At 40.8% G+C, this 12361-nt stretch overlaps 1 protein-coding gene across 15 annotated transcripts in view; it reads left to right on the plus strand.

The window, feature by feature from the left end:
- Nucleotides 1-12361, plus strand: part of KIAA1217 (KIAA1217 ortholog) — a 1240780-nt gene that overhangs the window by 1156626 nt on the left and 71793 nt on the right. For all 15 annotated transcript variants that reach the window (XM_085631670.1, XM_085631677.1, XM_085631672.1 and 12 more), the window contains one exon: nt 5483-5613. In XM_085631670.1, coding sequence (XP_085487796.1) covers nt 5483-5613 — 131 coding nt within the window. The remainder of the gene's footprint in view (nt 1-5482; nt 5614-12361) is intronic.

Raw genomic sequence — 12361 nt, forward strand, 5'->3', positions numbered from 1 at the left:
AAATCAATAATGGCAAGGCTCTGTAAATACCAAAATGGATTTTGCATCAGGTTGCATGAAAAAAATCTTTGTAAATCTGGGCACAGAACGTTTATTACCCAGACAAATTGACCCAGAACAATAGGTTTCATTCTCGGGCAGACAAACATTTAATAACATACAGTGGGGGTTCCACAATTGATAGACAAGCCTAACTAGCACAATGGGCCAGGCTTATCAAACCGCTCCATTGCCGTTGCTAGGTGACACAACGGCAATGCAATCCTTAAGTCAGATTTACCAAGCCACGCAAAGCCACCTTGTGTGGTTCTGCGATGCTTGGCAAATCTAGAGTAATGCAAGGCAGCGCAAGTCGTTACCTTGCATTACTCTGCACGGGGAAGGAAATACATGGGTGGAGAATGGGTGTTCTCATACATCCCCCCAATGCTTTTTTGCCGCATTCCCAGATTTACTAAGAGTAGTAAACCTGGAAATGCGTCAAAAATGTACTCCTTACTGATAGAGGCGTAATGTGGAGAAATATCTTTATTCTTCCTTGTTGTTTCCTCTTTGGAAGTGTGCTGCAGAATGCAACTCACTTAGAAAGAGGAGAAAGCTTCCAAGGATTGTTTTTTGTGCAGGAAGGTGTGCCTTTTTACACAAAAATAATCCTGCCTGCAACACAGGCACCCTTGTACCATGGGGCAAGGATACCTGTGTTGGTGCTAGGCAGCACATAGTGTGCCAGCGTGGAGTGCAGTGATGCACCATGCTGTGGTAATTCGTAGGCATTCCTGCCCTCTCGATTTGATGCAGCGGAGCAAATTGTCTTGCTACCTTGCCCTGCTTCATTTATTGATAAATCTGGCTGAAGATCTCATGGTAATCTTAGCCCTTGACACCGAAAAGGCATTTGGCTGGTTCAACTGGTTATTTTTTTAAACAGGTTCTCATTAAGATATAAATACATGTGGGCTAATTATACAAACCCCTTTTCTTCGATCCTTATAGATGGAGAACTACACATCTTCATTACAACGTCAGAGCGGGAAAGACGTGGGTTTTCTCTCACCCTTGTTGCTTGCTTTGCCCATTGACATTACCATTTTAGCCAGATGATTAGAAATACTGCTGCATTGAGAAGAACACCCTTTAGAGAATAATACTCAAGATACATCTCTTTGCAGATTACATTCTGTTAATATTGACTGATAGAGAGGATTTGATCACGATATTACTAGATATACTGAAACAGTAGCAGCTGCTACCGGACCTGGGTGGTGGGGCGAGTGGGGGAGGAGAGGGGAGAGACAACAAAAAAAAGTAAAAACCACTTACCTGTAACGGCCCGCCGCCCCCTCTCCTCCATCATTGTCCTTCTCTTTCTGCAGTCAGGAAGCACCCAGGCTCCAAAGCTCCCCAGACCCAATCACAATGCTGCAATGCAGCGTTTTGATTGGTCTGAGCGCCGTGGTTCAGCGCTCTGACGGGGAATGGAAGGCTTTGCATGTTCTTTACCAGACTGTGTAATGCAGCCTAGAGCCGGGTGGGGAAGATGCAAAGTGTGCCGGACTGTTTGGCCGGCCCAAGAGTCCCGGCAAAGCAGTCATGCACACTTAGGAAGTGTAAACAATTCCTCGCCCTGCCCTGGCCAGCCCAGCCCTGAGAGCAGATTATCACTTTATTTTTCCTTTTGTTCAGTGGAGCGACGCTCCTCCGTCTTAGCGGTGGAGCCGCCACTTTTTCCATTTGCCACTGTACTTAAAGCATATTGCTCAGTATATGGATTCAAAGTCAACTTGGATAAATCTGAAATGTGGAGCGTGGGCTTCACCCAACACGCGAGAGATATACTCTCCACGATAGTGCCATTCATGTGGATGAAAGGCAAGATTAAATATTTGGGCACAAACATAACTCCTAACATGCAAGAGCATTTTAGGTCACACTATCCCACAGTATTTATGAACAGATATTGAAAGATGGCAACTCCTTTTTAAATCCTGGCTAGAACAGCCAGAAAATAAGAGACTCTTCTCTGGGTGAAGGGGTGGGGGTAGGAATTCTAGAGTTTTAAGGAATATTCGAATGTGTCCCAAACTGGAGGGAGGACCAGGAGTACCTAACATTGAGACAAGTGAAAATAGCCTTTCACGAGCCCGTTCAAGAATCAGAAAATTATTGGGTTCATATGTTCAGAATGGTAATGGTAAGATCCCTGTGGGACCTCATTTGAATAGCCAAAAGGATAGACCAGAACACACTAGCTTTTGTCTCAGACATCGCAAATACCTTATTCAGTATTTGGGATAACGTCTCCAAAAATCCTAAGATTAAAACATTATCTTCTATTCAGTTTAACACCGGGTTCTATCTCCTCATATGGCTGAAGACCTGACAACATTTGAGAATCTATTTATAGCCTATGTTACTTCAAAAGGTCTGATCTCAAATGTATAAAAAGCACTGATAACACATTGGTCAAACATGAAAGCTTGTGATAGAGCCCTAGCCAGGCAAATTCCTTTAGAACACTGGCATAATTTATGGCAAAATAACTCAAACGACACACAGTGTGCAAAATAGAGAAACACTTTGTAAGATAATGGTTCATTGGGGCAGAACACCATGTACACTATACAATTGTTCCCGCAGGTAGATGAACATTGTTGGCGTCAGTGTGTGGAACAAGATGACAACATACATAAATGGTGGAATTGCCCAATACTGTTCACTTCTTGGAAATAAATATTCAGTAATATAAGGACGATGATAGGATTCCCCTTCCTGGAGTATCTGGAAATCTGTAATCTTTGGGTTCAGGCCAGTGAATATACAGGGTCTTGCGATTAATGACTGTGTGTAATTATTCAAATGCTTCTGGCAGTCAAGCAAGAAATAGCAACACGGTACTAGGCTAGACTAGAAGAATTCCGGTTTATTTTGACAATGGAGTTGTTAAATCGGTATCTCAGGAATGAGCGAGTCAAATTTAGTGCCATTTGATTGATAGACTATTCCCAATCACCACTACTTGCCTACCCGTGAACCTTACGCACCCTGAGATGCTAGTGGGACTCCAGACACACAGTCTTCATGAGCAATACAGAATCAGAACAAGGAGAGACGATGATCTGGCCAACTTTCCAAGGGACACCACAAACAGATAGACAGTAAAATATGCTCACACGGAGGTGTTGAAACCAAAAGTGACAGTCACCAAAGAACTTGGAGGACTCTGGTGGGAGGTTGGAGAGGGGCGAGTTAGGCTTTTCAAACTGAGAAATGTTACAATATGTTTTATTGGCGAATACTTGAAATCTTAGTAATCTAATTAAAATCTCACTAAAAAAGAACATTATAAGGAAAACTAATGTTTTGGGTAATATTTGTTATATGATAGTCCACAAGTAAACAAATATTTGTTTCAGCATTTAACTATTAAAATTTCATCCCTCTGGCAAGAAAATAGATTCTACAAGCTGTTATGGTGGGTTGTAATTAATCATTTGAAATGTTGAGGTGATAGCCATAGAGATGCGAATGACTGGGTTAATGGATCAACTTGACTAGCGACATTGTCAAGAGTAAGCTTTACTGCTTGAGATAGATTCAACTTTCTAGGTCTGGCCTAGAAACCCCCATAAAACAACGCATTCCTATATACATACACAGAGGGGCTTTGGATCAGCCGTCTTCATACATTGGTCTGTTCAACTGTTAGTCACAGCAAGATGCCTCCCGCTACATCATAAAGCCCCGGGCCAGCCCACTGCAGCCATTGACTCTCTGGCACTGGGAGTGTCAGGATTTTATCTGAATACCTGTGCACTTTAATGCCAGAACGGATAGGCCAAATACTTTACTTTGCTAATGCGTTTATCATTCTATTCTTTACTCTTTTTTAAAGTCTTCTTTTTGTGTTTCATCTAAATCTTCAGGTTACAGTAATGCAACGTTAACCTTTTTTTTGCACCACTAAGACTCATATTTTCCTGTGATATGGATTAAAACTAGAAACGGTTGCTATATCAGATTAACAGGAAGCACCCATACTGTTCTATTAAAAATATATAAAATGGTTAATATGTTTTTATCATCATAAAGTCGCCATATTTAGATGGCATCTCTTTTCTTTACTTTTTATTTTTGTGGTGTTTGCTTGCAATAAAAGTTTTAAGCCCTATTGACTAGGCCAATGCTTGTTTATGGGGAGAATTCTTAGCTTCTTACACCTAGAAAATACCTATCCTTGGTATAATGCTGAAATATATAGCATGCTTATACATTTTATTAAAGTTAAACTACAGAGTACCATTTGGATATATAGCAGAAAACTGGGGGCATATTTATCAAATGTTAACACAACGCAGCAAGCCACCTTGCTGTACTGTGCTGCATGAAAGGGAATGTGCCGTATTTAACATTATACAGTGCAGTCCTGCTCTCTGCCTGCGCTGGCACATAACGTCGGTGGCTTGCGTTGCCCTGCGTTGCTCCACATTTACCGAGCCGTGCGGGGTCACGCATAGTGGCGTTATGTGGCGTGGTAAATATAATTCTAGGTTTTACTTCACTCTTGCGGGTCGCAAAAGCGACGCAAATCCATGATAAATACGGGGCTTCATTTTTTTCAGCAAGTTCTGACTTTATAGCAGAAATATGTTAGGTGACGTGTGGTAATAATTTTGAATTGTCTTGCCTCTTTTGAAACATTTTGCTTTAAGTAAAAAAATAATAAAACAACTATTTTGGTATTCACAGTAGCTTTACTTATGTATTTAATTGTTCTCTTGGGTAGAATGTTCTTATCCATCTGTGCATTTCTTAAGCAAATAAGCGAACATTGATTTGCCTACGAGAGCACTTATGTTGTGTATTCATAAAAATAAACTTCCAAACTCAGGAAAAATACATTTTGATATTGATTAGACAAAGGACAGGAGTTATTAATGGCATTCTGTACGGTTACTACTTGAGTTAAGTTTTATACTTTACGTTAAATAAAGCTTGCCTTGAACAGATTTCAGTTGCCAGACACAGAGGCGTTTGCTGCTCAGTACAGCACCCAAGTGGTCGATAACTTTTAGGAAAGTACATGGAACATCGGGGAAATATAGCAGTGCACAGCAAACGTGCATTCAAAATGTAGTATTCAACTTGAATTACGTAAGAAGTTACATGAAGAAACTGATGAAGGCTGCAGGATTTTTCTGAAAGTTTCTAGTTTACCACGTGTATACATTCTTTAGGTGGGGACATCGGAATTTGCGTCCAACAAACTTCAACTGCTAGATTAATATAATATTATGGTATTCAGTGTTTCTTAAGGACTGCTACGGTGTATGTGTATTTATATAGCGTAAACCCAGCTGGGAAACAATGGGGCATTTTTGGAGAGGATAAAAGATCATGCTGAAGTGGGGAGTTGCAAAATTGTTTGCACTGACACATGAGCATTCACAAACCGTTTGTGTGTTTTCTTTTATTTCTATCTTAGTGACTTGGAAGGCTTTGTTGACGATCTTAAAATGGACTCTTCCTCTGTTAACAAAGGCGTTACGCTTAAAGATGTTGAGGATGGCGCCTTTAGTTTACGGCAGATCGGGGAAGCCGTTGCAAACCTGAAAGGTATGTTTGGATTGTTTTTATCAATGTAGACGTTTACTCCATCCAGGTGTTGCTCGTGCTCTCGAAAATAGTGAAAATAAAATGCTATCCACCAGGAGCCTATCATGCCGACACAGCAGTTTTTGATACCGTCTCCATAAAGGAAGTTTTTGAGATTAGGATAAAAATCACATCTTCGGTGAAATGGGTATTGAACAGCACCTGAACTTGGTGCAACCTTGCTCTCTTCCTGTCGCAGTTCTCTGGGTATGTTGTGTGTATGGTGAAAAGAGTGCTGGCCCTTTAACAGGAGTTTTGTAGCTTTTGAGTTTGTTCAGCACACACATACACCACCAGGAATAGCCTCACAGGGTTCATTAAAGTGACTGCCATGCTCAGGGTGGCATTCACAGATCCTATGTAACTCAGGGCTGTGGGTCTTTGCTGTATGTCTCTTACTGACGAACCCCCCCCCCCGCCCCCGTCACAAGTGTCCATGCCACCCTCTCATTACCATGCCACAACTGGTGCGAAGGTGGTCTGAACCTTGTGAATCTGTATGAACCTCAGCATTAATATGGCCAACGCCATGCCCAGTCAGTCCTAGTGCGTCCACCTGACCCATCAGAGGATTGTTAATCAAGGACCATCCTCAGTGCAGACATTTGGGACTTTCTTTTGAACTTCCAACTTTACCTGAACATCACCTGCATGTGTCTATATGGGCGATGGGAGAGAGATGGAAGATGGCCTCCTCCAACTTGGACAGCGATCTCTTACACCAAAACTACAACTTTGGCCACTGAAACATCTCCGAAGATGATGGTAACCACGTGCTATTTTGGCCAATACTTTGTCCCGGTATTACGATGGACTCATTTGGATCCCTCTCATAGGCCCATATGGAATGGGGCATAACATATTGAAATCAGTGTTACTGCACCTAATTTTGCACGTGGACCCATAATTCCAGGTATTTTTCACCAAAGACAAACACCTCCAGGTATAACCTGGAGGTTTGGTCCACATTAAAAAAAAACAGGATTATGACACCAAGAAAATCAGATGTGGTAAAACCACATTCTTGTCATCCTGTTTTGACAGAAAGCAATAATAGGCCTCACAAAACAAGAGCCTTTGTGTTCGGACTCCTCGTACACTAGACACATCTTAAAATCCAAGTTTATTGTTGTGTTGGATGTTTGTTTATCTTTTTGGAGGAAGCTTTGATTATTCAGAGAGTTGCCTGGTGGTCCCTATATGAAGGATTGCACAGCTCCAGAATTTGGGCAGCTTGCCAATGTGGCACCAGGCAGAGCATGCAATGTTAACTTTAAGACACTCCTCCACTTAGGTAGGCTGCCCCAGAAAGTGAAAAATCCATGATGACACCCTATTATGACAATGCAATAGTATGATGAAAGATTTCACTGCTGCAAATGCTGCACTGGGGGCAGGTTAATGTTGTGAGATGAACTGATAAAAAAGTAGCCTTCTTGTGCCACTACCTGAACCAGATTTGCTATGTGTGCGTGTGATGGAAGTTTGTCATTCTGCAGCAAATGCTGAGTCTCGTGTGAGCGAGAGTGAATCTTTTATGAAGTTTATCAGTATTTGACCTGTTTTGTGTACTTAAGGGAAGCTTGTTATTCATCTTCCCGTGTTATGCCTATTTAAAGTCCAGGGGAAGCTTGCACTGTTGCTGCCCCTGTTTGATTTCTTTGTGCGCTGCTGCTGCTTGTACTGTGTCTTTCTGTGTGGAAGTACAAGATAAGATAAGCTTGGGCACCTGCTGTCCATGCTGTACCCATTGAGATTTACAAGTGAATATTTCACTGCAACTACCTGTGCTGTAGCTGTTTTGTATGTATGGGTAAGCTTGCAATGATGCTGCCAGTACTGTATCTGTTATGTTTGATGGCATGTGTGGCTGTAGATAAACATGCTTAGCATAAGTCCGCCATCTAGTGTTGGGTTTGAAAGTTTGCAAGTTGTTTTCCTTCAAAGAAGTCTTTCGAGTCATGAGTTACGGTGACTCCTCCTCTTGCTTGTAGTGCGCATGGTCATCAACTCCATTGCCTTTTCATTGAGGAACATTGCCTTGCTACTATTCAGATTGTATAGAAAGTGGAAATAAGGAACTCCTGCAATACCCCATCTGTTATTTTCCGTCCCTTTTCCACACATCTGTTTTTAGGACCCCTGCCTAAAAGTTAATGGATTTCCTGGGGCCACAGAACTTACTGGATGTGGCACCACCTCTAGCTTTAATGAGCTTTGATTCAATCTATCCTGCTTTTGCAGACTCCTGCATTTCTGTCAATTTACCTACATCTCGTATCGCTACTCTCAACTACTCGGTCTGTCAGAGTGCGGTACTAGCTCTCACTGTGTGCATTTCTTGTTATGTGTGTAGTTGTGCACAAACTCCCTGGAGTGCTTAATTCCTGTGGATACTACTCCTTTCTCTTTTGGGTGTAGATGCTCTGTGGCTCGAAGCACCAACATGCTTTGTTGCTGGCTTCTCTCTCCTGTGATATCCGCATACGCAGGGCTTTAAATGACCAGATACTGTCTTGCACAGAGTACTTCCATTCTTTTAAACTGAAAAGGAGAGTACCAGCAAAGGTACAGTACTTTTAAAGGGGGAGGGCTGACGCTTCTCAGTAGAAATGGTTTCAAGCACCGAGCATACCCAATGGCTTTCCAGATTTCAAGAATGCTGAGGTGTAAATCATTTCTCCAGGCCTCTTAACATCAAGGAGGCATGGAAAAGGTGCCTAACATTTTCAGAAGCAAAGGACAAGTGTCCTTCCTCGCAAAGTAAGATGTGATGCCCCTGTCGAAAGTACAGAGACATCTTTAACTGTAGAGATCCATGTTCTTTTGAAATGTTTACATTTGAAGGATAAGGGTGGGAATGAATGACTAGAAGCAAGATGTGTTCCACCCTAGGAACAGCCTGTGAGAAGAACTCCATCACCACAAAGAGAGAGAGAGATGAAGAGGAGAGTAAAGGGCTGTGCATAGGTCAGTAGTACAAGTTGGCTGAGGACTGTACATCTCGCGCCACATTTCATCTTTGCTTATGACCACTGCCATTAACCTCACTGTGCTTAACCACTACTGATATGAACTCTCAGCCACTTTTGTTTGTATAGCCCCTCTTCTCACAGCGCCTCACATCCCCACTCTTCTGCTGCTTGTTGACTTGGTATTCCTTTGGATGACAGGCAAATGTCAGGTTGGCACCACACCAAAAACAGAATAGACTCATTATACTGTAGTGAGCCAAAATCACTATGTGGTGTCCACAGCCTAATTGACTTCCCTCAGCACTCAAAGCAACCACACTAATGTTTTTACTTGTGGTTTTGGCGGGTAGAACAGAGGGCTCTTTTCACTCAAAGCAGGTTCAAGCTATTATACAGCAGCAGGAAAGCGCTACTTGACACCAACTGAACAAAGAAAGGGTTTGTTTCTCTACTACCTGGAAGCATCATCCAGTAGAGTAAATATATATAAACACAAGCATTAGCCTGTTATGTGGGTCTAAGCATTTTTCATAATACAATGCTGACAGTAAGCTTGGTAAATATGATGGCAGTTGGTTTGATAAATATAACACTGGCAATGGGCTTGATATTATGATTACAGGTGCGTTATGTTTTTTTGACACTATAAACGTTTTGAAAAGTTTATAGTTTCCTTACAAAGTTAAGAACATTTCCCAGTTTCAATTCCAGGTTCATCTTCACCCTTGAAGATTTATTTTATGTGGGATGGTAAGACATAATATCAACCATAAAAATATGGTGATTCCAAAATATTGTTATACAATTAAAAAACATAATATTGACGTTCTTTTATCGCTGTACAAAATACAAGAATTTCAAGAACAAAAGTATTGATGATAAACATATAGTAAAACAAACAATATCAGAAATAAACATATGAAAAACATTGACAACATAATGCACATACAACGATACCAAAAATATTGAACAACAAACTATTGCTAACTAAAAAACAAGATGTAACTAAGATGTGATATTCGACAATAATATGAATTGAAAAAACATATTTAACTAAAGACATATAAAAATATTACTTAGCCTCTTACTTAGATAAAAAAGGTTGTAACTAAATCTTTAATTAATGACATTTTAAATATAAACAGTTAACAAATAAAATAAATCCTCATTTAAAAAACGAGAATAGATGGTGAACAGCTAAATAAACCAACCATCTGTGCTGAAATTCACCAACCCAGGGGAACAGTACTGTTCAAGTACAAAGTCATTGTGAGCAGCTGCACCCAGGACAAAAATAAAGCATCTCAATATCACAAAGGTATATAAAACAAAATGTAATGAGCAAGGTAAAACAGCATATACAACCATTTTATAACAAATTAAACAGCTTATAACATGTCATTTAATTTTCATGGCCACAACACAGACCAAAATACTAAAGAAATAGAAACAAGCTATTAAGAATAAAAACACCTGAAAAAGGACAGAAAATCAGACCAACCCAACCCAAGGTTGAAATTCTACCGTGGAACTTGCACAACAGTATTCTTTCACAAAAAGTGAAAACCAACAAGGCTGTAGAAGGGTGACACAATTCCTTCCAAAGAACTCTTGGAAGGAGCCACCCAAAACCCTTCACAATTTATAGACATACTAAAAAAGAAGAAAGTTAATAAAAGCTCAGTATAACACAATCCCTGACACAACTAGAACACAAAATATCAAAGCAAACACGACTGGTAGTGATGTAGGTAAAGTACTGCATTGTATAGGGTTTGCTTAAACCTTTCATAATAGTACATCATAAATTGAATGCAATCTACTTAATACATGCACTGATTGATTTAAAATAAAATTGCATTCATTTTGTTCACTATAACACAGTTAGCTAATTCCACAAACACAACAAATGAACTAAATGCTAGCAGAGTACTCCTTCTTAATAACAATAAAGGACTACACTAGCATGAACTCATAGCAAACACACCACTATACCCCACATTAAAATCAATACACTACACTAACAAACAAAAAACTACCACCAAAACACCTAAAATATATTCTCAAGTAACATAACCATATATATTTCAGCATTCAGAAATCAATAAGAACATTGAAATTCAAATATTTCAACCCAATATGATTTCAAAAATAAAATTTGTTTTTCAACAAGTAACATAAATAGTATAAAACACTAAATAAAACATATTCACAAAATGAAACATTAAACAAATACTCAATATATAAAACCTTATTATAAATACAACACAAACGCTGTGAGAAAGAGCTCCTGACTCATACGCAAGCAGTAGTTCCAGAATGGCAAGAGACGACGAAAAATGGTTGGAATGAGAAAAGAAGCTGGCAGCCCAGACCCCTCTCTGGGCCTGTGACAGACTGCGAGAGGTTGCACACCCACAGGCCTTCGGCCGCTGAAGTCAAATAGGTATTGATCACCTGGGGTATATCTGGCGAGGTGGGGCAATTATCTCATTTGGCGACCTTAAAACAGAATTCCAGATGGCGGACACCGCGCGACTCCAGTATTTACAGTTGCGGCACGCCCTGCGCTGCCACCTGCTAGATGGGGAACAGATACCAGAGTACTCTTCCCTCAAAGACTGACTTTTTCTCAACCCAATGGAAGAAAAAGCCATCTCCTACACCTACTGAAAACGTATTGACAATCTACCAGACCCTCTGAGCTCCCTGAGAGAAACTAGGGAAACAGACGTAGGGCTGCCAGAGGATGATGAGCGAGTGGAGGCACTGCAATGCCCTAGGGAGATTGCCATTTGTTTGCCCTTCCACTTGGTTCAGACCAGTATCCTACACAGGTCATATGCCTCTAGAATGCTCCAATACAGGTGGGGTCATTGTGACTTTGATCGTTGTGCCAGGGGGTGCGGGAGATTGGGTCATTCTTTCATATGATTTGGGCTTGCCGCAGTATTCAGCATTATTGGGAGGGAGTGACCGGATTTATGGCAGTCACAGGTCTCCAGGACACACTAGAAGCAAGGTGGCATATCCTTGGCATAATGAGAGAGGAGCAGTGTCCCAAATCCCTTAGCATTTGCCTTATTCTGGCTTCGACAATAACAAAGAGAAACATTGCTCAGGCGTGGAAAGCGGTGGCCCCACCAAAGGTGGGGAACTAGGAACGGGATATGGATTGGTGCCAACTAGCAGAAAAGGTGGTGTATCAAAGTAGAGGATGCCCAAAAAATGGGAAAAGATCTGGGCCCAGTGGGACGAATATAGACTTAGTTAGTGACATCTGGGTACGAAACCCATGAAGGATCTAACCCACAGGGGTGGAAGGGGGCAACAGGAAGTGGGGTGTTTCACAGGGAATTACCTCCCATTATGTAATAATTCATTGCTGTCATACACGTCTGTGCCTGTAACAAATTCTGATGTGCCAAGTGGCTGTGATTAATAAAAAGATTCACAAACAAATACAACACGAAATACTACATTTTCCACACAATACTTAAATACATTAAAAAACGTAAATCACTCTTTGCATTTCAACAAAGAATAACAAAATTACTTACAATTCTATAGCAGTAGTCCTTGACGAGTAATCCAGTATCCACATCCTAAAATATACATCCGTAAAATAAGTTAAAAGAATGGAATAAAAAGAATCACCCAAAAAAAATCAATGAAAAAGCGTTATCTCGGGGGCGTGGTTTGGACGCAAAGAGAGATGGCGGCTCGGTGATTCT

Source organism: Triturus cristatus, chromosome 10 (genome assembly GCF_964204655.1).
Source record: "Triturus cristatus chromosome 10, aTriCri1.1, whole genome shotgun sequence".
NCBI classification, from domain to species: Eukaryota; Metazoa; Chordata; class Amphibia; order Caudata; family Salamandridae; genus Triturus; species Triturus cristatus.